The following is a 23,619-nucleotide window of genomic DNA, read 5'->3' on the forward strand; positions in this document are numbered from 1 at the left end:
TGGAGCAGAGAGGATTGCTGAGTTTTTGGTTCTCTTGCGTGCTTCGCTTTAGTTTGTTTCTCTTAGTTTTCTTTTATTGATAAAGATTTAAGTTTCTTTTCTGTCTCAGTTAATCACTGTTTTGGGGGGAAGGTGTCAAAAAAAAGTATTCAGGTCCAGTCTCACCTTCTCAGCAACTTTTCATTTGATCCTGAAGTTGCTGACATTTGCCAACAAAAATCCATCTATGGAAGAACCTCAACATGGAGCATGGCATCAAGGATGGAGAGGATTAAAGTCAGCAGATGTGGATCCAGACACGGAGGTAGGCCCTGGCTGTTAAATAATTGCTGAAGTGGAGTTAGAAGCTTCATTTACTGGTGGGTGTGCACAATAAGCTGCTGTTGTTAATTGAAAAGATTTGGCATGCATAGCCTGTTTGGGGCTGTTTGTCTGCAGTAGGATTGAATAAGCGTGGGCACAGGTGATTGTGTTTGTAATGAAATCGTGACACTGCTTTCTTCCTCCACAGTTGAACAGGGAGTCCAGTTTATGTATGCTGTGCAGTGTTGGGACTAACGCGTTATTAAGTAACGCGTTACAGTAACTACGTTATTATTGTGGTAACGAGCACGGTAACTAGTTATTATGCCAAAATCAGGAACGCGTTAGTCGTTACTGGGATTTAGATAGGCTCGTTACTTCGTGTGGTGGCTATCGCGGAGCTTCCACAGATTCAGTAACATTAGCAAGTGGTGGAGGCAGCAGGTGGATGAAGGAAAAGAGAAGGAAAAGAGACCCGAGGCGGCCGCCGGTCCAAGTGTGAACTGAACTTCAGGTAAGAAGTTATGACCTGCAGTCTCTCTGGGTCAGATATGAACCAAGTTTATTTTCGTTATTCTGACTTTTTCCGTACTGCGTGCTAGCTAGCATGACAGAGTTTCTATACAGCTGGGTGGGTGCTATGAAGTTAATGATGTTGAACTTTATTTTGTTCATAAGTTATTAGAGTTGCCAACCGTCCCGTCTGGTATTCAGAGAAAATATTACGCGTTTCTTATTGAGGTGAAAAGGAACAGTTTGTCCCGTAATTCAGCTACAATGAAAAAGGCACAAAGCTGGAGTTGTTGTGATATTTTGATACAAAGAAGAGCTGCTCTACAGCCACAGACTCTGGTCAGGAGAAGAGATTTTCCAGTGCCTACTCTCCTGGGTTCAGTGGGTGAAGTTGAACAGGTACATCCTAATGCAGTTTATGAACACATGACTGGTTATCATGTCTTCAACTCTCACTGAGCTGACATCAATGTGGTTGTTGATACTGCAAAACAGGATGGTTTAAACAGATGCTTTGAAGCCTCAGCAACAAACCACCTGCTCCAGCAGAGATGCTTAAACCAGTTTTGTCTTTTTTAGTCTGTGAAGCTGCAAAAATGGCAGACTGGAAGACTCGGATGGATTTCATCAATCTGAATCTGAATCTCAACAGGTATGTACTCAGCATTGTTGCCCAATGAGCAATGTTCAAGTGAAATCTGGTGGCAAATTGTATGAATGCAGCCAAAATGCAGAGTGTTTGTGTGATGCTATTCTGTATAAGAGTGAGCAATTTAGCCATTATTTAATTACTTTTTTGGTATCATTCAATGTTCTAAAGTGACTTGTGCCAAAGCATAACAGTAAATATGCTGGCCCATGTGGACCATATAGTTATAATCATTCCTTCTTTCAGGTGAAGACTTGTTGTCAGAACTGAAGGAGGAAGTTTAGGAAAACCAGCACATGATGCAGATAAATTTCAGCACTGTGGCTTGACAGGAGCAGGTCCTGCCTTACCTGAACACCTTTGTCAGTGATGGAGCTTCCTGTTTGTATCCAAACACTGGGTCAGTTAAAGAGGGTGGGGGGGTAAAGAAAGGCCACTTCCTCCCTTGTGTTGGTGTAGCTGAAGTTGTAGAAGTTAAATATTGCACAGTGCTGTGCCAATATTTTCTCCTCTTGCCTTTGGTGCAGTTTATCCATCTAGATTATTTTGGTATGGACAACCCACTTTTGTAGTTTTCTCTGAGCTCCGTGTCTCTGAAAAGTAATGTTTCCATCCTAAAGAAATCCAGACTGTGTTACAGATCTACTGACCTTGTAGGAATTCTTTTCTTTCCTCTGAACTACATCTGCTAACCATATCAGTGTCCTGGAGGAAGCACGTAAAGGCTTTGAACAAGAAGCTTGACTTCATGACAGGCTTCATGCTTCTTTGTAGTTGGCAGGTGTAGACACTGCACCAGATTTCTGAGTTTCAACAAATTCATGCATTTCAATAATATTTGGGACTAGAAAAGGTGGCAGTCAAGAAACGGGCAGTGCTTCATTTAACAAAGTCAATATTTACAGCAGAAAAGATGCAGGTCTAGATCATTGGCTTTAAATATTTATTAAAAACCCTGGACTAACCTCCAGCCTTAAAGTCTGTCATGTCAAGAAACATGAACAGAACATTTAAAATGGCTGTCAGATAAAATCCACAGCAAACCTGATATGCTGCCAGTGCCAGCTAGTTTCCATGTTGGAAAAACACAGATGTGGAAGTGCTTTAAATTTCTCTGAAAACCACCAGCATGTGGGTTCACAATCAGACCTCCACGCATCATATTTCTGCCATGTTGTTTTTGAGACCAGTATGGCAAAAATCCTCATCTTGAGGCTCCAGAATGAGAATTCACAAATAAAAGGGGGCAGTAACAGCAGCTACAGCCATCTCTATGCTGTTAGCAAGGCTCTCCACTTTCTGTGTAGAAACTTGCACTGTGAAGTCCGGGGTTGTTTACATTCAATGCAATGCTGAAGACACTGGTGTTGCAATCATTGGAAGATGTAACAAAACGAAACGAAACACATTTTCATCTCTTAATGTTATATACAAATCTCTGATTTTCATTAGACTTGTTAACAATTAGAAGGAAACCCAACATTGAGAGTCTTAGGAAGATAATCACAGAGGCAGAAACTTTAAAACTGTATCATCTCAGGTTTCTTAAAATGAAGTATTCAAAGTCTGAGGTAGGGTTGTTATTTGAGGTATTCCTGGAAAATCTTTGAGGTCCATTTGAAAGCTCCAGATTCTTTAGATTGACTGTCTCATACTTTGATTGCGAATAGAGGATTGTAGCTCAAGTTAACATGGAAAGATAGAGGTCTAAAGTCTCTAAAACATTTGGATGTTCAGTCTCTGACAGAAGGTTTGGAGACATGTAGAAAGTTCAGTTTTGAATGGGTGAAACTAATATTTTATTCACAGTTTCTCAAACACAAGGCAGATAATATTCTTCATGTACATTATTTTTTTTACAAATATTGGAACAACGAAATTAAACAAAACATTTTCATGAATTCATCTCTTAATGTTCTACACAACTTCTCATGCTGCTCTCTTATTTTCCAGTTTGTGTTTTGGATAGACTAAAATGTATTTACAATAGCCAGAGTTGACTGATTTCAAATATTTCTAAAATCCAATGGTTTAAAATTAAAAGGTCCGAAAATTCACCCCGTTCCTTTTATTTACTGAAAGAGATCAAATCTGAGACTGTTATGTTGAGCTATAAAAGCAAGAATGGTAAAAAATTTAATACAAAAAAGCTGATATACATTAGTGTCTGTAATTAAAGGAGCATTAGCAGCTGGCAAGGCTCTCCACTTGCTCCTTCAAAACTTGTATTGTGAAGCCCGAATTTGTTTACATTCATACCAGTGTTTAAAACAACAGGGTTGAATTCATATCAGTTGTCCAGTGGCATCGACCAGCCAAACATCTGGTATGTTGTTGTTGTTTTTTTGTTTGTTTGTTGTTGTTTTTTTTTGTGGAGGGTCCATTGAGGTCCAGGCACAACCTTGCCCACAGGATGATGATAGGGGCCCTGATAATTTGCACCATTTGTGATTGAGTTTACCTCCAGGTGTTGGGTGTACTCCCTGAAACTGAATCACTGAAAGATGCAGAGTCAGTTCTTGTGTAATTATAGTCAATACATTTCACCAAATGCAATTAATTCCCAAGATAATGACTGAATTAAAAACAGTTCTGTTTAATAATTGGAGATACTGGCATGAAGTGGGACGCCCTGATTGAGATGCTGAGAATCTGGACTCCTCCTAAACTTGCTCCTTCTGTTTTGAACCAAGTCTTCACCTAAAGATGGAAGAAAACAGAAAATATTTAATGAGTACAATAGACCCAAAATTCAAAATGAATTCAGTTTCTCATGTTCTAGTAACCTTGAAAAACACTCACCTGTTTGTAGGTCAGTCCTGTCACCTCTGTCATCTCCCGTGGGTCATGGTAACGTTTTTGGTTAAAGTGATGGACAAGAGGTTTTTATCTGGCTGTCTGAGAACAGCCCCCGGGTCCTTCCTTTGACCACCTGGGTCTTTTCTTCATTCTCACACAGTGCTTTATACATTCTGGTTCTGTGGGACAGCAAAACTGTTCCTCTGTGACAGAGCTGGAAACAGCTTCAGCAGCCTCAAAGATGTTGTTCCTCGTCTCCTTATTGAGAGCACTCCCCACCCATGCAGTGAGCTCTGCCATGGGGAGACTTCCTTCAAGGCTGCTGCCAGAACTCCACAAGTCTATATGGTCCACATGGCTCAGCTCATCTGTGGTGCCATGAGTGACTTTAGAAAAGCCAATTATACCAGGGTAAACTGCTGAGTGGATTTTAAGGCCTAGAGTTGGTGTAGGCAAGAATGCACAGGACTGAAAAAATCATTTTTCCCTCATTGATCCGCATTCATTGATTCATCATTTAGAAAACTGGGGGGAAAAATAACACTTAGTGTTCCTAAAACTTTTCACCTTATTTTACTGAATATTCATCTTTGTCTGCAATTTATCATTTTAACCACTAATGTCTGGAAAAAAAAGAGTGTAATCTCACAGACCTGTTTGTAGGCTTGGGTGGCAGGTTCTCCATTTCTTTATACCAGTGATGTCAAAGTGAGGCTGCAAGAGGTCGTTTATAAATTTGTAATCAGCTGTGTAAGATGGTAGCCTGGTATCATCTGCATATTAACTCACCTCCACATTTACTGTGGGAAATGGCCACTGATGTGTGAGTGGGTTTGTTTCACAACTGCTGTGAGCCAGTGGCTGTGATTGGGCTGGTTTCATTGAAGGCAGGTGTATTTGATTGCACTCTAGTCTAGTCTACTTATACTCCAGACTACAAGTACTGCTGTTAGTGATGGCCAAATGAAGCTTTCTGAAGTGTTGAAGCTTGTATTGGCCAAAAGTATGAAGAGCAGCTTGAATCTACAACTTTGAAATGAACTGCTTCATTATCATTGCCCAGTCACAGCTTCTGTTTAACATCATGTGATAATTCTGTCTGATATCAGGCTAACGTTGTGGTGCTTTGAACCTGTATTTTTCTCTGTGTGACACAATTTTGTCTGTTTCATGAATAAATGTGATGAATAAATTTGTTTAAACATGAACAATGGTGTGGTCTCCCTTTACTAGTGATTTAACATTTGTAAACATAACAGACCAAAAACATACAAGAATTTGCCTCCACTTAGACTTCTTCTGTTCTTTGGATTCATCATCAAACCATAAAGTGCTCTGCTGTGAGAATAATCTCTGAAGACTTGGTTTAACTACAATTGAATATAATAAACATACAATATTTGGGCCTTTGTAAAATTCAATCGCTAGTAAACTGATGATAAATAACATGGAAAAATATTTTTCTTTAATCCCTTGAACTGTTTTTATTTATTAAATAATGATGATGATATAGGAACCTCAATTGATTCAGCTAATAAAAGCAAGTCTCATCTCAAACCATTACCTGCTGGAAGGTGTACAGGACCTTAAAAATGCAATTTCTAAAAATGTATATTTTTCACCAAACAAAACAGAATGAAATTCAATTATTTTGATTCCTGTTCAACTAATATTTGCATCACTTCTAACAGTTTTCCTGTAATATAAGTTCAAAGACGACAGTATTAAAAGTACAGAACTGTAATTTTGGTTGGACGTTGCTGTAATTGTCTCAGAAACTAGAATTGTGTGAGCTGTAGGCAACAGCAGTTAATGATGGTCCATTTGAAGCTGAAGCTCCAGCACATGGATAGCATCACGGTGCTGCAGAAATACTGTGTCGGGGCTTGGTACGTCTGACCAGAGACGTCTGAAGTTTCTTTCAGTACGTCACTGCTTCAGTCCTTGACTCAGTGGTTTATAAGGAAGTGAATCACTGGTGGAATTTGTGGTGTGTGTGTGTTAGTGATTTTTTTTTTTTTTTTTTTTTTTTTTTTTTTGCAAGAGATCAGTGTGCAACATATTGACATACATTATTGGTCAATGACAAGTATTTTTATTGTCAATTGGGAAGAAATTGACCTCAGTGTGTTAAGGGTTTTTTTTTCTTTGTTGCTTCTTTTTGCTCTGTTTGTCTTTTCCTTTTCTTTTATAATAGAAACTGATCAAACTTTTATTTAAATTCTGAAGAGAGTGACCTACCTGAGGTCACAGAGATCTTAACCACTGACTCTAACTTCCAAAATCTAGTCAGTTGTTCTTTGAGGCCCTGCACATGTTTTTGCCAAATTTGAAAAAAATCTCAGTGGCGTTCAAGAAAGCTTATTTTCAAAACATGCACCAGAATCATAATGTTACAGAGGTCTGATACGTAATCCCATCAGTCAGGGAGTAACAAGAGTTTGTTTGTTGTTTAAAATTGCTGCCTTTCTCCACTCTAACCCTGCTGCTGTTCTCCGCACTATAATCACTTCTTAACCTTCTCTGTGCTGCTGGTTCTTGGAACCATTTTGCTGGATCCTGACAGTATGCTGGCATGTTGATACACCTCTCCTGTTTTGAGAGGAGAGGTTTTAGTTCCAAAAGATGAAGAGCAAACTCCAGATGTATCACAATGTGCAAATAAAGCAGCACCCTTTGTCTTCCTCCTGCTGTTGTTTATTAGGTTGGTCCTGACATCGTGTTTTAAGTCTTATTTGTGTTTTGTTTGTTCTTTTCATCAGTTTGGAAACTTTTCCCTTCAACATTGTTATATCCTGCTGCCATTTGGTTTTACTACGTCTCTTCCTAAATAGAAGTTGCATCAGTGATAGCAGAGATATCTAAACAACCTCTGCATGTTCCATGGGAATTTCTAAGCCTGCACTTATTCCAGTGTTGAATACTCAAGTGTCAATTTAAAATTCTTTGGTTTTGTGGTTCCTTTGAAGTGGTTTTATTTAGGATCCTTATTACTCTTTTTTTGCTCAAAACATGGGTGTGTGTATTATAGGTGACTGATATATCCATAATGTGGAGTATCCACAATAGTTTGTGATGTATTATCACCCCACTAAGTTTTATTTCAGATATTTTATTTTAATTCTGTTATTTGTCATCAGGAGTTTTGTTTTGCTCAGATTGAGTGTTAATTGATTATAGAAAAAACAAGTCTTCAATTTTTTTAAACCCTTTTTTCAGTTCATTCAGAAGTTGTTCCAAGTTACTTCCACAATAACTTTGTATCATCTGCAAACAATATCACTTCTGTGTCTTTGAAATTACTTCAAATTAAGACATGTTAACACAAACACATTTAAAAAATAAAAACCTTACCCATTTATCTCTCATGGCCCTGGTGCCATCTGTCTGCATTGACTTGATAATTAATCAGAGGTAGCAGGGTGTGATACAGGAACTCTAAAAAGACACATTAGCGTATGTTTGGTGGTCACTGGCTGAACTGGGTACGTCTCTAACTCTGAATGAGCCAAAGGGGGCCAGATGCATGTGTCTGTGGGTTTATGATGAGCGTTGGTGTAGATCGTTAGCCTTGCTATTGTTGACGTTGACTTATGGCTCCGAAAGACTTGGTCGTTGTGTCCTTGGCAAGACACTTCACCCGTTGCCTACTGATGGTGGTCAGTGGCGCCAGTGTCCGGCAGCCTCGCCTCTGTCAGTGCGCCCCAGGGCAGCTGTGGCTACAATGTAGCTTACCATCACCAGTGTGTGAATGTGTGTGTGAACGTGTGGATGACTGGATGTATAAAGCGCTTTGGGGTCCTTAAGAACTAAGTAAAGTGCTATACAAATACAGGCCATTTATGTGGGTGTTTTAATTTCAGAGACTTTTACAATGTAGAGGTGCATTTCAAAGAAGGTGAAACTAATATCATTGTGATATTCAGTGTCATATTTTTTAATAGTTTACCCGAGTGTGAAAACCTTGGTTTGGCCTCTAAAAGCTGCTGTGGGGGTTTACACAGAGGCGCAACTGAACACCTGCAGGTCAAATTAGTGTGAGGATGCATTTGCAAAAATGCTCTGAGTGGAAAGTTCTTTGGGTGATCTAATACTGCGTTAATTAATGCAAACATGGAATCAGTTCAATTCAGTAATTAGCTGCTAAGTGCTGCTCAAACATGAGCACACCAGTGAGGGAAACAATTCCTATATTAAAATGTTAATAAAAGTAATAAAAGATACTTTGCAGCTGAGGAAAACCTTTGTTACTCTGAGAAATACATCAAGTCCATCTTGTTCCAATTTACTGTAGACTTATTTACAAGGAGTCACCAGCCCCTCACCCCACACTTCAAGCCCGCTTGAGTAGAAATTCTGTACCCAGGTTGGAGATCACTGTCATTTCTTGAAGTATCAGTGATTAAAATATAAAATTTCAGGCATTAAGTGTTTCATATTTTATAAAGTGTGAGCTGGAAGGATTTGGTAAAGCTCATTTGTACGGCAGCTTTCTAACTGTACTTTCTTTTTTCAGACCTGAGAAACAGCATTTTAAAGAAATGTAAATGATGCCAGTTGGTAGAAACAGCCTGACTGCTTGTAAAGAGACTCACAAAAGAAGAAGCTCAACCCCCCACATTCCTGCCCACACCCACAAACCTCCTTAAAAGCCCAGAATTACTCTTAAGTCCTAAGTCTGTCAGTCTTAAGTCACCTTCCTGCCTGGTTTGGAGCTCTTTCATCAGAGATACTTTCTCCAGTTTTCCTGTTTTAATCACTGGGATTTCAAAGATGGAAGATTATGGGATGCACTTTTCTCCAGGTATGTACTCAGCATTGTTGACTGGTGAGCTAATATGAACAGAGTTGGCTAACTTCTAAGACAACGTGCAAAAATACTCTTTTACTCTGTGTTGTAAGTCCAGATGGCAGAAGTCACCATTTCTCCCTCCACAGTTGAACAGAGTCCACTTTAAATCCTTTTTGGTTTTAAAGAATCTACAAATATCCGACTTATTTTTTTTCTCTACTTTGTGGGAACCTTTTGTGTTTAAGATTCATTGTGTTGATGCTCAGTCATCAGGTAAGTAAATCCCTGAAGCTTGATTCAGTTCACCTGGATGTAATGTTTTCAATGGGAGAAATGTTTTGTGACTTCTTCAGTCTGAGACCTTTTGGGATTTAAGACTCATAATTTAACCTTTGTTTATTATTTCTGTTACAAAGTCAGTCGTGCCAAAACATATCAGCAACTGACTCATGTGGACCATATAGACTTGTTCTTAAAATAATTACCCCCAGGGATCAATAAAGTATTCTGATTCTTACTTTGCCTCTGTCTCTTTACCCTCACAGACTCGTGGAGTTCAGGCAGCAGCCCTGAAGGGAGTCTTTCCTTGGAAGAACTCGCTACATGGGCAGAGAGTGCTCTAAAAATGGAGATGAGCAACAAAACTACCTCTGAGGCTGTTTTCATCTGTGGTTCAGTTTCAGGGAGAGGGACAGCCCCCACGCAGGGAGTCGTATACCCAGCACCTAGAGATGATCACAAATGGTCCAAATTATCACGCCCCCTATCATCATTCTGTGGGCAATTTTGCAGCTGGACGTCAATGGACCTTCCCCACCTCACCCCAGATGTTTGGCTGGTCAATCCCACCAGGCAACTGACATTATGATTGCAACACCAGTGTCTTCAGCACTGCATAGAATGTGAACAACCCCGGACTTCACAGTTTTTACAGAGAAAGCGGAGAGCCTTGCTAACAGCTAAAGATGGCTGTAGCTACTGTTACATCTCTTTCATTTCTCAACTATCATTCTGAAGCCTTAAGATTGGTATTTCTGATATACTGGACGCTAATGTTGTTTTTTTTGTTTTCATTTTAATGTAAAGTTATTTAAAAGTTAACACAGAGGCAGGTTTGATAAAACTCAGTGAACTTCTTCGTCATTTACACAAAAACAAGGAAAAATTAGCTTGGTCATAGTTGGTGGGGTAGATTAAGGCTTGTGTGAGTGATTGATAAAGTCCACTTTTTATATGGTGTAACTGTTGTAAAGTCAACATGAATCTGTAATGATTTTTCTTCCAATAAATGAGGACTTTGCTAAAACAAAATACTTTCTCCATGCGTCATTTTTATTGAGTCTCAAACATATTTGGTGTTAAAAAGTGTAATGAAATCTCATGTTTGGTTTCTTGTCACAGGTGGGTGTGTGCTTTCTCCTTCACACATCAGCCAAGGTGGAGAGCCTTACAACAGTTAATGTTCAATATCACAGATATTGTAAATAGTAGCTAGTATCAATGACTGAGCTGACAGGATATCAGGATTCTGATCTGTTCTGTTTTCTGTACTTTTAGTAAATGGTAGGTATGGGGTGAATATTAGGCAGTGTTGGGCAAGTTACTTTGAAAAAGTAATTCAATTATAGTTACTAGTTCTTCAAAAAAGTAATTGAGTTAGTAACTGAGTTACAATATTCTAAAAGTAATTAATTACTTGAAAAGTAACCATTGCGTTACTTTAAAAAAAAAAAAAAGAAAGTTTAACCCTCTGGGGTCCAGGGTATAATCGGCCGTTTAAAAACTATTTACTTTGCCTTGTTTGGTATCATTCTTTTCAGCACAACCTCACGTGCCTGAATTTACAGTCATGTTTTCATTTTGACATACTGTATTAACACAATTGATCCAAAATCAGACAAAAAACATAGAGTAGAAAAGTTATATTTTTTACTGTAACAACCACAAACATCTTTAATGAATCATATTTCATAACTTTAAATGCAAATATTAATTGTCAAGTTTAAAATCCTTTGAACAAGTTTTGCAAACAAAGTTATTTGCATCCATTTACCTTTTACCCTTTTTTTTAAATAACCATTTCAAACTATTTACAGAACAATCAGCTGTTCTACCTTCAATAAGATGCCACACAAATTATTTGTGCCACTCCAAAATATAATTTCTGTCCACATAAAGGAGAACATCACAGCCTGATACCTGCAGGTCTGACGGCAGCGGGTGTATCACTCCTTTTTCCACCTGGAGACAGCAGTCGCCGCATTGTTCTGACACACAACACAAAACTATCCACAACACTACACGCTGGTCGTGTCCAAATTCATGGGCTGCATCCTCCTGAGGACACGGCCTTCGCTGTCTACGTGGGCCGGATTCTCAGAAGGTCGGGTAGGCCGGAAGTAAACGGCTGGGGAAATTGGACGGTCTAGCCTTCTGATTAGCGTCACCGCTATCTCGGTGGAGTTTAATAAACTCAGCCGTCTGCTCCTTGCTATCTAAAATATAACCGGACACTGGCGTAAATTCTCGACCATCTCATACTTCTGTTTAATCAGTTTTCTGTTTGACGTTTATTCAGCTGTGTAAAAACCAAGGAGGAACCCACCCGGGGGATTAATAAAGTTTTATTTTATCTAATTTAATTTACTTTAATCTCAGCCAAACCGATTGACTCACGAACAAATAAAACACTGAAAAAAGCCCAATAATAACATTTTTAGTTTGTCTAAGTGACTTGTATATAGAGATTGAAAATGTGACGTCATTCAGGGGTAAAACCGCAAAGAATTCTGGGAACTCGTGGCAAGAGGTACTAGCGCACGCAGGCTTTCAATTGAAATCCGTTATACAGCGATAAAAAGAAACACAAAAATGGCAAGAAGCTGTTGTATTATTAACTGCAATAGCCGGTCGCATGACAGCCACGGGAAGCCGACGGGTAAAGAGATCGGTTGTTATCGGATTACGTCGTTGAAGAGAAATTGTTCGAGCCATGTTTCCGAAGTAACAAAGAGGCAACGGGTGGCCTGGATTGCAGCCATTCAAAGATCAAATATAACGTCCCAGAACACTCCAGCTCACAGGTTAGTCTGCTCCAAGCATTTACACAAAGATCAGTCTGCTGTTGTAGTTAATACGTCATTTTTCTTAACATAATTGGTGATACAGGTTACAAGCAAGTCTGGCGCTGAACAGAAATTGTCGCGCTATGCTCCTTTGTTTATTGTGCATAAATAGTGAATTGTCCTGACACAATATTGCGTTTCGCTTCTGTTATTATGGTACATTGACAAAAACATATACTTTTATTCACAGGATAAAACAGTTGTTTTGTATCACTAATTGCCCAGTGCGATTACAGCATACAATATTATTGTCACTGCTACATTTCTGTAATGAACCAGAAATTATTTCCACTACTAATTAATTACCATTGAGCTCAAAGGTCCTATTAATAAACGGTTAACGAATGTGTATTTATGACGACGATTTGTGAGACTGGTAAACTTATGATATGTACGATGGTCTTTACTTTCTACACGGTGCATTTCAAGGTCCTGCACCCATCCGTCGGTAAACTGTACCTGGGCTTGTTGCAGTGACCTGAAGTTACTAAACTTCATGAGTGTATGCACTCACTCCAAGAACCGTATGATTATAAATATGAGCGTGGTGAAAGTTGGGCAGCACGCTAACGTATTTTGTCCCTCTGTAAGGGTCTAACCCTTTCACTCCTTTGATTTTTTTTCCTCTTTTCTTTGACTTTTCATCAAGTCTGTCTTTGTACGAACCGGCATTGTTCTCCTTCGTTTTGTACATACCTTTTTGGGGGGCAAAGAAAAAGCAAGAATTTATTGGAACCGGAGAATGAACGTTTTGCGGTGCTGCAAATGCTTGCATTTGATGCGGTACTTGGATTGTTTTGCCACGAGTTCCCGGCATGCAATGCGCGAAAGTCACGTGGTCTGTCAATCTCTATTACGTTTAACCTGAGTAGCGAAACTCCGATCTGAAACTGATGTGCCGTTCTCGGCAGCTTCAGTGACTCTCGAGCTCCCGGCTAGCTATCGAGCTGGTGGGTAGCAGACGTCTCCGAAAACGTCGAAGCACTTTTGCAAATATGCGATATCTTGATAAACGGAGCAGATATTTGATGTTTACACAGCTACTTTCTCGCCTGAAAATATGTTAAAAGTTTATTTTGTGACCCAGAAAGATTAGTGAGAGTAATTTTAAAACTTAGTAGCGGCCGCCATTGTTGAAAACTGGAGTTTGGCTGGGCCGCGCTATGAATTCTGGGATATGGTGGGCCACGAAGGACACACCCGACCCATCCTTCAAATTCGGGGAAAAGAAGGACGCATTTGTCGGCTGCATTCGGAGGAGTCTACGAATTTGGACAGCCTTTGGCGCGTCGCTGTGACGTAATCGGTCTACAAATGCAGCCTCAGGAGGATGCAGCCCATGAATTTGGACACGACCACTAACTGCACAAGACAACACATTAACTACACACTCCAAACACGCTAAACGTCACAAATCTCTCACATCTCAAAACTCGCGCTCTCTCTTTTTCTGCTGTCTCTCTCTGTCTCTCTCTCGCCATCACTCATAAAACTTCCCCTGGTTTTTTGGGGGTTTTTTGCTCATAAGCAGAGTGTGCTTGCTAGCGCTAACATGACGAAACTATTGAGAAAAAAAAACGCCGCGTATATATTGTTTATCATGACTCTGGTTTTACGTGGCCTATCAACACAATTTAAAACTGGTATATATCACCTTGTTGCTTTGTCTTTAAGTGGTCATGTGATTGACTTACCACGACTACTTTATTCTTCCTCAGTCAAACAGCAGCACTCATGTGATTGTTTTGCCCCCTTAGCTCCAGGTGTTGTGCTAGACAGTGATCGTGATTGCCGTCCGCGGGGGCGCGCAGCTGCTTAAAGCTGTAGCGTCCAGATTAGGCTACTTCCGTGCAACTGATATAAGATGCGGTAAGCTGAACACAGCTTCAACCGTCTGTTTGATGAAAAATAGTAACGGACCGCATTTTCTTGTTAGTAGCTGTAACGGCGTTGTAACGATAGGAATAGTAATTAGTTAGATTACTCGTTACTGAAAAAAGTAACGCCGTTACTTGTAACTCCGTCATTCCCATCACTGATATTAGGCCCTTTATCTTAAAACCTGTTGATTTGAGAAATATTAGAATTCAATAGAATCTGTGGCTTCTGGAAATACCTTCATGTGTGCTCAATCATCCAGGTAAGGACATCCCAAAAAGTCAATTCTGTTCATCTAAACGTAGCATTTTCAGTACAACAAACATTTACAGAAAAACGTACAGGTCAGTGGCCACTCTTTCAGTGATGAGGACGTACACATTAATGGTCATTGAGCTCTTGTGTCAGGGAACTCCAGTGTGGGTACTGGTGGCTTTTATGATTTGATCTTTGTAGTCATTTAACTTCCTGTCCCCTCTTAGTTTCTCCATGACCAGAGCTTCTAGACACAGGCATAAACACAAACATGAAGCTTAAAGCTGCCTTACCTTTTCTTCAATGGCCGGCCAGCTGGTTATGGTCCGTTCTGTCTATGGGATGAGTATTGATAAGATTGTCACGATTCCGATTCCATTTTCGATTCTGTTTAACGATTCGATTTGTCGAGGAAAACCTGTTATTTTATTGTTACTTGGTTATCATTTACAGGCACTGTCATTATTTCATCATTACTTCATTAGTCTGTATTACTTATCTTCAGTTTATCATGTATCATTTATTGTTTATTTCAGAGCACGTAGGATAAATTTTAAATACACGTAGACATTGAGGGCTAGCAGGAGGGACCATGCGCTTACCTGCTGCTCTCTGGCAGGTAGCTCCAAGCCCTCCTGGGTTTTAAATGCACCTTAGAACACACATGCATCAACATTACAATGAGCGGGTGGAGGGAGGTTTGGAGACTTCTCTCACCCCCGTTCTCTGCGACCTGCTGGAGCAGGGGGGCTAGGAGGAGGAGTTGGCCGTCCGACTGCGGTCTGGAGTGTGGAGCCTTCCTGCTGCTGCGGAGTCGGGGCGGTCTGCCTCCCCCCACCGCAGGGAAAAGGGAAACACCACCTGGGTCTGGGTGCAGTTCCCCCCTCCAGGGGCGGGGGCACCTAGACCCGGTTTGTAGAGTACGCTTGGGGAGTGTGATCGTGTGTACAACGTCTCTTTATGTCTGTCTCCACGTTGGTTGAGTGTGGAGTAAGTGCATATGAGAGCATGAGGGTGGGAATGGATGTTTGTATCTGTGTGTGCCTGTATGTCTGTGTCTATATGTCAGGTTGGGTGTCAGGCGCCACCTCTCTGGGGACATCTCAGGCCCTCCAAGGTTTGGAGGCCTATCTCCCCCTACCACCACTTCCCCTGCCAGTGGCGGACTCCCTCAGACATCGGTGCGTTGGTGGTTCTTTGTGTCCAGGGATGGGCGTCCAGGTACACACCGGCTCACTCCTTGGCGGCCGCTTATCGGGGCCTGGAGCCTGGGGCTCGCTCGGGCCACTTCGGAGGTGGGGTGCCCCCGGCCTCTCGGCCTGGGGCTCGGTCACTCAGGCGCAGCTGGCTGCCGGCGGAGCTCACGGGCGCGTCACTGCAACTCCCCCTGGCTTCTGCTCCGTGGCTGCTGAGTGAGCCCTCATCTGGGACTCTCCTCAGCTCTTTCCGGGACAGTGGCGCAGCTGCCCCTCTGTTGGTCTTCCTTGGTCTCTTGTGTTCTGGGGGCCTCTGGATGTCTGGAGTTTTGATCTCCTCCATACCTGCTTCAAGCCCTGGAGGACGGGGCTGTGGCCCCCCCCCCACACCCTCTAGCAGATTATTACATGAAGGAACCTTTTAAAAAAACAAAAAACAAGCGCGTCCATGCTCACAGGTGTACACACGGGTGATCACACCCACAAACTACACCCTTTTTGGCTCCTACCTCAAAGCACACTGTGTTCTGTTGATCTTATGTGCTGCACAATAATGTTTAACATTTAGTATTTACTGTCATATTCCCATATATCATTGTGATGTTGTTTATTCTATTACTCGTTCTCTTCTGCTTGCTTTCTTTTTTCGTTTGCAAAAATGGCAAACAATTCCAAGGAATTGAAACAGTAGGAACCGGTTCTCAACAAGAAGCAGTTTTCGATACCCATCCCTAGTTCTGTCACATCCAAAGGCGTCTCCTGGATCCTGTTTTCTCCTGGCTGGTTCCTGTTTTGGGCTGAGGTGTCCATAACCCTGCTCGCCACTGATTTTTGCGTCTTGGGAGTCGTTGAATAAACCTTTTGAATTTCCACACATTAACGTGGGCTACACAGACAACTTCTACTCAGGCTCCAGCTCCAACAAGGGTGGCTCTGATAAATGTGAGGTTTTAGCAAATAAAGAGTTCATTATAAACAATTTTTTTTCTTCCAGTGGATTGGATCTCCTGTTTGTGACTGAGACACAGATGAGAGTGGGTGAGCCTAGCTTTATTTCTGAACTGTTACCCTCCGACTGCTCATTTCTTAATGCTCCAAGGAGATCAGGTAGAGGAGGAGGAATATTGACTGTTTTTAAGAAAAGAACTTTCACTACAAACAACTCCATGTACTGGTTTCCCCTCCAGCGTTGAACTTCTCATATCTGACCTTTGACGCTCTCAACCGGTTGTGTGTGCAGTAATCTATCAGCGCCTAACTTTAACAAAGATTTTTAAATGACTTTTCATGTTTTGGGCTGAAATTGTACCGAAACAGGATCAGATTATAATAGTTGGTGATTTTAATATTCATGTCTGTTGCCCTGATGGACTGCTTGCTCAGGAGTTTTTAAATCTTATTCAGTGTTTTGACCTTGTACAGTTTGTAGAAGGCCCTACACACCAGCAGGAGCAGACTCTTGACCTGGTGTTATCATATGGTTTATCTGTTTTATATTTGGAAATGTGGGATTCAGTGTTCTCTCATCACAAACCTGTTTTATTTGACATTTCTCTTGTGCATGAGTTTAAAGCTCGCGCTCCACCCCGCCGCTGCTCTCTTCTCCTCCACTTTTATAAAGAAAATCTTTACCGATCCCGAGATTACTTATTGGGCCCACCCCAGATGAGCTGCTTTTGCAGTTCCAGGAAACCTGTACTCAGACCCTAAACACTGTGAACCCATTAAAAACCAGGCTCTCAAAATGTGTTCCTCAGCCCTGGTTAAATGAATCCACCCGAGCAGTCAGGCGTCAGTGTAGGAGAGCAGAGTGAAAGTGGAAGAAAGACAAATGAAAATGAGAGAAACAGATATTTTTCTCAGATCATTGTGTTAAATTGTCATAATCGCCGTGTTCTCTTTAACACTATCAGCTCTACTCTAAACAACCCTGAAGCCTCTGCTGACACATGTAATCAGTTCTTTTATTTCTTTGTAAACAAGGTCGAGTCTGTCAGGTCAGCAATAGTACTTCCTACAAATGACCCATCAGTGTTTATTCTCTGCTCAGCTGTTTTACATTCGTTTGAGCCTGTTTCATTCACAGTTCTTAATGAGCTGGTTAGACAAATGAAACCCTCTGATTCTCCTGCGGATGTTATCCCTGCATGGCTCTTTAAAGAGGTTTTTCCCTCGATTGGAACTTCAGTCCTTGCCGTTATAAATAGCAGTATGACTTCTAGTGTGGTTCGCGATGGTTTTAAACATGCAATTGTACATCCTTTATTTAAAAAAACTGGCCTTGAACCCTCAGTTTTCTCAAATTATAGACCGATCTCAAAACTCCCAGAACATAGTATTTACCCAATTCAATACAATTTTGATACTAATGGTATTATGGAGGTTTTTTAGTCTGGTGTTAAACATTTACATTCCACTGAAACAGCACTCTCACAGGTTTTTAATGACGTTCTTATAGAAAATGAAATGATTTTTGAACTAAAGTGGACGATAGAAGATTGAAAAATGCTGCCTGGTCTGATGGGTCTCAATTTCTGCAACACTCAGATTTTAGTGTCAGAATTTGTCTTAAACAACAAAAGCATGGATCCATCCTGCCTTGTATCAGGAAACGCTGATAAATTGAGCAAGTGAAACCACAACTTTAAAAGATTATTCTCCAAAATGAATCTTTTTGACAGCTTAACCCTTAGATGCACACGTGGTATCAAAAATGACCCCACGGCTTGTTTTTCTTCAAAATCTTTAAAATGCAAAGTTGTAATATATTCATATTCCAGGTATTCCTCATAAAATATGTTTGTAACATGAGGCCATTTGCATTTTTATTTATTTTTTCATTAATTTTTTAAAAAATGCAGTTTTTGTATCACTACCCCACTCTTCCACAAGTGGGGTCAAAAATTACCCCAAGCAGTTCCTATGGAATTTTCTATGAAACTTTCATTCTTAGCACCTCTGACTGTCCCACTTACACTTCTGATGGATCAAGAATTAATTTTTACACAGTAACATACACGATTTAAAGTCAGGGCTGCACATAAGTGGTCTTCAGGTGTGCCCTACAAATGATCCAGGACAGATGGGATGAAGAGCCCATCAGAGGCATTGACTCAGAATTTGACATCTCAGATATAGAGGACCCAGACTATTGTCGTCCCCCTCCCCCCGAACAAGACTAGTCAGATACAGAGGAGTCCTCTGAAGAGGAAATGGATATTGAGTCTAACACAATGAGCCCCTCTTACTGCTCTAGCCACAATATTCTGAATTAGTTGGCCAGGGCTTGCACCTGGGTCTAGTACTTTCTCCCCAGTAAATGCATGGAAGATGTTCATGTCTGATAATATAATAGAAGAGGTGCTGACATGCACAAACATGGAGGCACAAAGAGTAGCCACAGACAGGGGAAAAGAGTGGAAAAATGTAATCAAACAAAAGCTCCTGGCCTTCATTTGATTGACCATTTTTGCAGGAAGTGAGAAGAACTGGGATGTACAAGTTGGTGTGTTTTTTGGGAGTCCTCTGCATAACCCATTGTATAAGGCCACTATGTCAATTCAAAGATTTAAAGATATTGACCGTTTCTTGCACTTTGATGACAAGAGGACCAGAGCCTACCGACTGAAAACAAACCACATGGCAGCTTTCCGCTACATATGGGGCCTGTTCCTGGTCAAGTGCAGGCAGAAATCCATCCCTAGTGATTGTGTTACAGTGGATGAACAACTTGTGCCTTTCAGAGGGAAGACCCAGCTTCTGCAGTATATGCAGAGCAAGCATACAAAAGTGATACAAGCGATAGAAAACTGCAATTTCTTAAAATTAATGAAAAAACAAATAAAAATGCGAAGTGCCTCATGTCACAAACATGTTTTATGAGGAATACCTCAAATATGAGAATGTTACAACTCTTTGTTTTGAAGATTTGGAAGAATAACAACCAAGTTTGTAGCAAAATGCATTATTTCTATTTGGGGTCATTTTTGACCCCACTCATGGAAGAGTGTAGGTACTGGTAGGTTGTGCATCCAAGGGTTAAACAGAAAATCAGAAGTTTTCATACCTACAGCAAGTTTGATAAAAATTTTAAAGATCTTATTTTTCATAACTTTCAGGACAGATTTTTAATAAGCTGCAGGAACCCTGTTCAGTGTGAGTAGAGAACAGCCAAGTCCCCTCCTCTGATAAACCTCCATCTGTGCCACTGAAAACAGATCATCAGACTCTGACTGTAAACATGTTTCCATTTGTCACTTCAGTCTTTACTCTGAAATACAGGAAATGACATCATGGCTCAAAATCTTTGTCATTAAACTTTTTCTTTATTTAACATTTTTTAACATTATTTAACAACTTTATTTAACTTTATTTAACAAAATTAATTCAATAAAAACTTGAGAACAGGGAACTGATTTTTCATTGAACTGTTGAGAAAAAAAGAAGGAAAACACTGAACACAAACACCACAGAAGAACAGTTTACAAAGATTCAAATGGAACTACGGGAACATTTTCATTCATAGCTGTCTCATTAGATCTTTACAGCAGAGTCTATCTGAACTCTGTGGAGCAAAACAGAGCGTGTCCGCTCCGACCGGCTCTAAAGGGTTAAGTTGGACCCTGAAACCAGAAGAGGATGTTTCTCTCTCTTCAGATTCACCGTCATCCTGTGATGGGAACGATTTCAGCCCTGCGTGATCGCGCTGATGTTTGCACAAAGCAGATAATGAAGTGAATGTTTTGGCACATTGGTAACAGTGAAACAGTTTATTAGTAACGTGGGATCGTTTGTGTGCAGAGTATGAACTGAGATTTTTGAAGCTCTTGTCACACTGCTCACAGCTGTAGTTTCCTTCCATGTGTGTACGTTCATGCTCGTTACAATTATCTGAACGTGAGAAGCTTTTGTCACAGTGTCTGCACTTGTATGGTTTCTCTCCTGTGTGGACTCGTTTGTGTGTTTTAAGGTGACCTGCAGTGGTGAAGGATGACCCACACTGATCACAGAGGTGCTTTTTGACCCCACTGTGAAAGAGTTTGTGTCGTTTTAAGTCACCTGATGTGGGGAAGCTTCTCCCACATTCTTTGCAGTATTTCAGTTTGTCTCCAGTGTGTTTATGTTGATGTATTTTTAGGCCGGCTTGCTGACTGAAAGTTTTTCCACAGATGTCACAACGAAAGTCTTTCCCACCACCACAGCGATGACAGGGTTGAGAAGTGGATCCATCTGTGTCGCTCTGCTTCTAAACAAAGACACAAAGACAGTGTAAGTCAGTCCTTCAACACTTTTATCCTGAAAGTCGCCTGAAATAAAGAGCATCTCTGCAGACGTCCAATTATATTTTAATTGTTTCAATTAACACACTCAGTTTACTGGGCTACAATAACTACAATACTACCACCATAATACTACAGCAATACTTATTTAATATTACAGTAACATCTGACTTACACTTAAGTACTACCACACTACTGTTTTTAGGGTACCCATGGTAAACTACTGTAACACTGCAATAATACTGATTTAATACTGCATTAATAACACTGTAATTGTGCAGTTATAACACTCAGCTGACTGGGACACAAAAAAACACTATTACCCCCAATGACACTGAAATTATAACATTAAATGGCTATTTTAACACTAAAAGTACTAAAGTTATATGAAAGCAATGATACTACAGCTACAATACTACGAAACATTACGTAACGATACAACTTTGTTAACCATATCAGAAGATTACTGAATGGTTTGGTTTTGTACTTAATTTATGTTTTATTTTATTCCATTTACACCTGACAGAGGAATGAGCTGCTGTAAACCAAAGGCCATTTATACACAAATAATAACAACACTATGATATACCATGAAACTGCCTGAAGATTCAATAACAGCATCATATCAGTTTTCAGGACTTTTTAGTTTCATATCAGTTTTCAGGACTTTTTGTTTTTCTTATGATCGTGTAAGCAAAAATCATAACTGAAATTAGAACTTGAATAATGGCTCAGAGCTACTCTTCGGTGCAGTAGCAGTGCTAACATGCTAACACAATTTAATGAGCAGACTTGTTCCAAACAGTCAGACTGAACTTACAAGAATAAAATAAAAATACATACCTCACAGTAACTGCACTTGTAGAGTCTCTTTCTGGTGTGGATCTGTTGGTGTTTTCTCAGGTACTGTGGAGTTTTAAAAGTCTTCTCACACAGGTCACATTGATAAGGTCTCTCCTCAGTGTGGGTAAACATGTGGCTTTGTAAGTGTGTGTCTGTTGTAAAGTATTTGCCACACTGATCACACCAGTACACATCTTCTCCGGTGTGAATGCGTAGGTGTATATTTCGGCTCCGTAGCTGGCTGAAGGTTTTTCCACAGAAGTCACAGCTGTATGCCTTAATTCCAGAGTGGGTAACTAGATGTCTCTGTAAGCTGATCTTTTGAGTAAAAGCTTTGCCGCACTGATCACAGCTGTAAGTTTTAACTCCACTGTGGATGACTTGGTGTGTTTTTAGGGCTTTCTTCCAGGAAAACGACTTTCCACACAAGTCACAGCTGAACAGTCTCTCTCCAGTGTGGATGAGCTGATGTTGTTTTAGTTCAGACTTCAAAGTAAAATCATTCCCACACTCGTCACAGGTGTATTTTTTCTCTCTCTTTCTTCTGTGAGGTTTGTCGGCCTCCTGAGAGCGCTGACCTCTCGGTCCACGTTGGTCCTGCAGTGACAGAGATACAAACAGAGGCAGTGAGTGAAATGCAGTCATTGAACAAACTGAAGCTTCAAACTCCCTCCATTAACACTAGTTTTAATCCTGAAGGTGGAATGTGGCACCAAACACCTTAAAGGTCTCTTATCCCCACCTACTGGTAGTAGTAACACATTACATCCAACCTGGTGTTAAAGATAATTAATGACTGTAAACACTCTAAAATCATGCCCATCCCTCCTGCTTGTACACAAATATTAATGCTAACACACTCAGAATAGTAATAAATGTTTACCAGGTCTGTACTTTTTTATATTTCCTGTTGCTGATTCTTATTATATAATTCTGTAATTGTCTAATTTATTCAATGATAATGAATCAAATGTAACAGTTACTAGCTTGGTTCAGTGCAGGATGATGTCAGAGTCTGATTGTAACCTGAGGGGTTTTTTTTTTACTTTTACTCTCTACATTAAAAAAATTATATCTGTATTTTCTACTCCTTACTTTTTCAAAATAGGCTTGTTACTTCTGGTTTAAGGCATTTGAGGAGAGTTATTTCATCACTGCAGGTATCAAAGATTAAATTGATTAGAGCCTAAACAGTAACATGTGAAATCCAATCATGATCATGTACTAATCATGAGAGATGAAAGAGGCAAAACTGTGTGCTTTAGTCAGGGGTTAAATTGGGCCGGTGTTTGTTTTTTGGCACAAAACCTGAACGACTGCAGGTGCTGATAAGGTGCAGTCGCGGTATTTCAACATCTAGCAATACAAAGACAACAAAGAAAATATTTTTTATGTGGCAGCGTTTCTATCAGCTCAACAAACATCAGCAAACACAAAACTCTTTATGTGCATTTTGTCTCAGTGTGATTTAAAGACTGCTGTAAAAATCCTCTGCAGGTTAGTGCAGGATAAGCAGGTAAGTTTACTGTTTACTGCATTGTATTATTACATTATTATTACATTACATTAATATAGCACAAGGTTCAGTTAGTTTAGCATAAAACATATATCGGTACTTCAGCTTTTAATGGAGTATTTCGTAACACTAGTTTCTGTCACCTTCTGTGTTGAGCTCATTGTTTTCTCTGCAGTGGCTGAGCTGAGTCCAAGTAGCTGTTGTTCCTCTGCTGCTCCGTCAGACTCTTCTCCTCCTGCTGATCAGCTGGGACACAAAACAGATCTTTGTTAGACTCCACACTGCACTGAAGTGTCTCATGTGTTCATTTGAGAACACAAAGAACAAATATTTAGCTTCCCTGGGTGGGCAACTTGGTTGAAATAAACACAAAAGGTTTGAGCACCGATACCAAATTTAGCAGTATGGCACACCAGTACCAGGAGAGCAATTCCTGTTTAAAGAATGTCCTGGCCAAAAACAAACACAAAA

At 40.3% G+C, this 23,619-nt stretch overlaps 1 protein-coding gene and 1 long non-coding RNA gene across 7 annotated transcripts in view; one reads left to right on the plus strand and one right to left on the minus strand.

The window, feature by feature from the left end:
• LOC112431522 (uncharacterized) overlaps nt 1-23,619 on the plus strand; it is a 25,288-nt gene continuing 1,669 nt past the window's right edge. The window contains exons 1-3 of the long non-coding RNA XR_013100098.1: nt 1-304; nt 1,396-1,468; nt 20,679-20,778. This is a non-coding gene — a long non-coding RNA (uncharacterized LOC112431522). The remainder of the gene's footprint in view (nt 305-1,395; nt 1,469-20,678; nt 20,779-23,619) is intronic.
• LOC112431523 (uncharacterized) overlaps nt 19,814-23,619 on the minus strand; it is a 21,058-nt gene continuing 17,252 nt past the window's right edge. For all 6 annotated transcript variants that reach the window (XM_076888068.1, XM_076888067.1, XM_076888069.1 and 3 more), the window contains 3 exons: nt 23,292-23,394; nt 21,633-22,229; nt 19,814-20,755 (listed from right to left, as the gene is read on the minus strand). In XM_076888068.1, coding sequence (XP_076744183.1) covers nt 20,030-20,755; nt 21,633-22,229; nt 23,292-23,309 — 1,341 coding nt within the window. In that variant the 5' untranslated portion in view covers nt 23,310-23,394 and the 3' untranslated portion in view covers nt 19,814-20,029. The remainder of the gene's footprint in view (nt 20,756-21,632; nt 22,230-23,291; nt 23,395-23,619) is intronic.

The sequence above is a fragment of the Maylandia zebra genome, linkage group LG9 (genome assembly GCF_041146795.1).
Source record: "Maylandia zebra isolate NMK-2024a linkage group LG9, Mzebra_GT3a, whole genome shotgun sequence".
Lineage (NCBI taxonomy): Eukaryota > Metazoa > Chordata > Actinopteri > Cichliformes > Cichlidae > Maylandia > Maylandia zebra.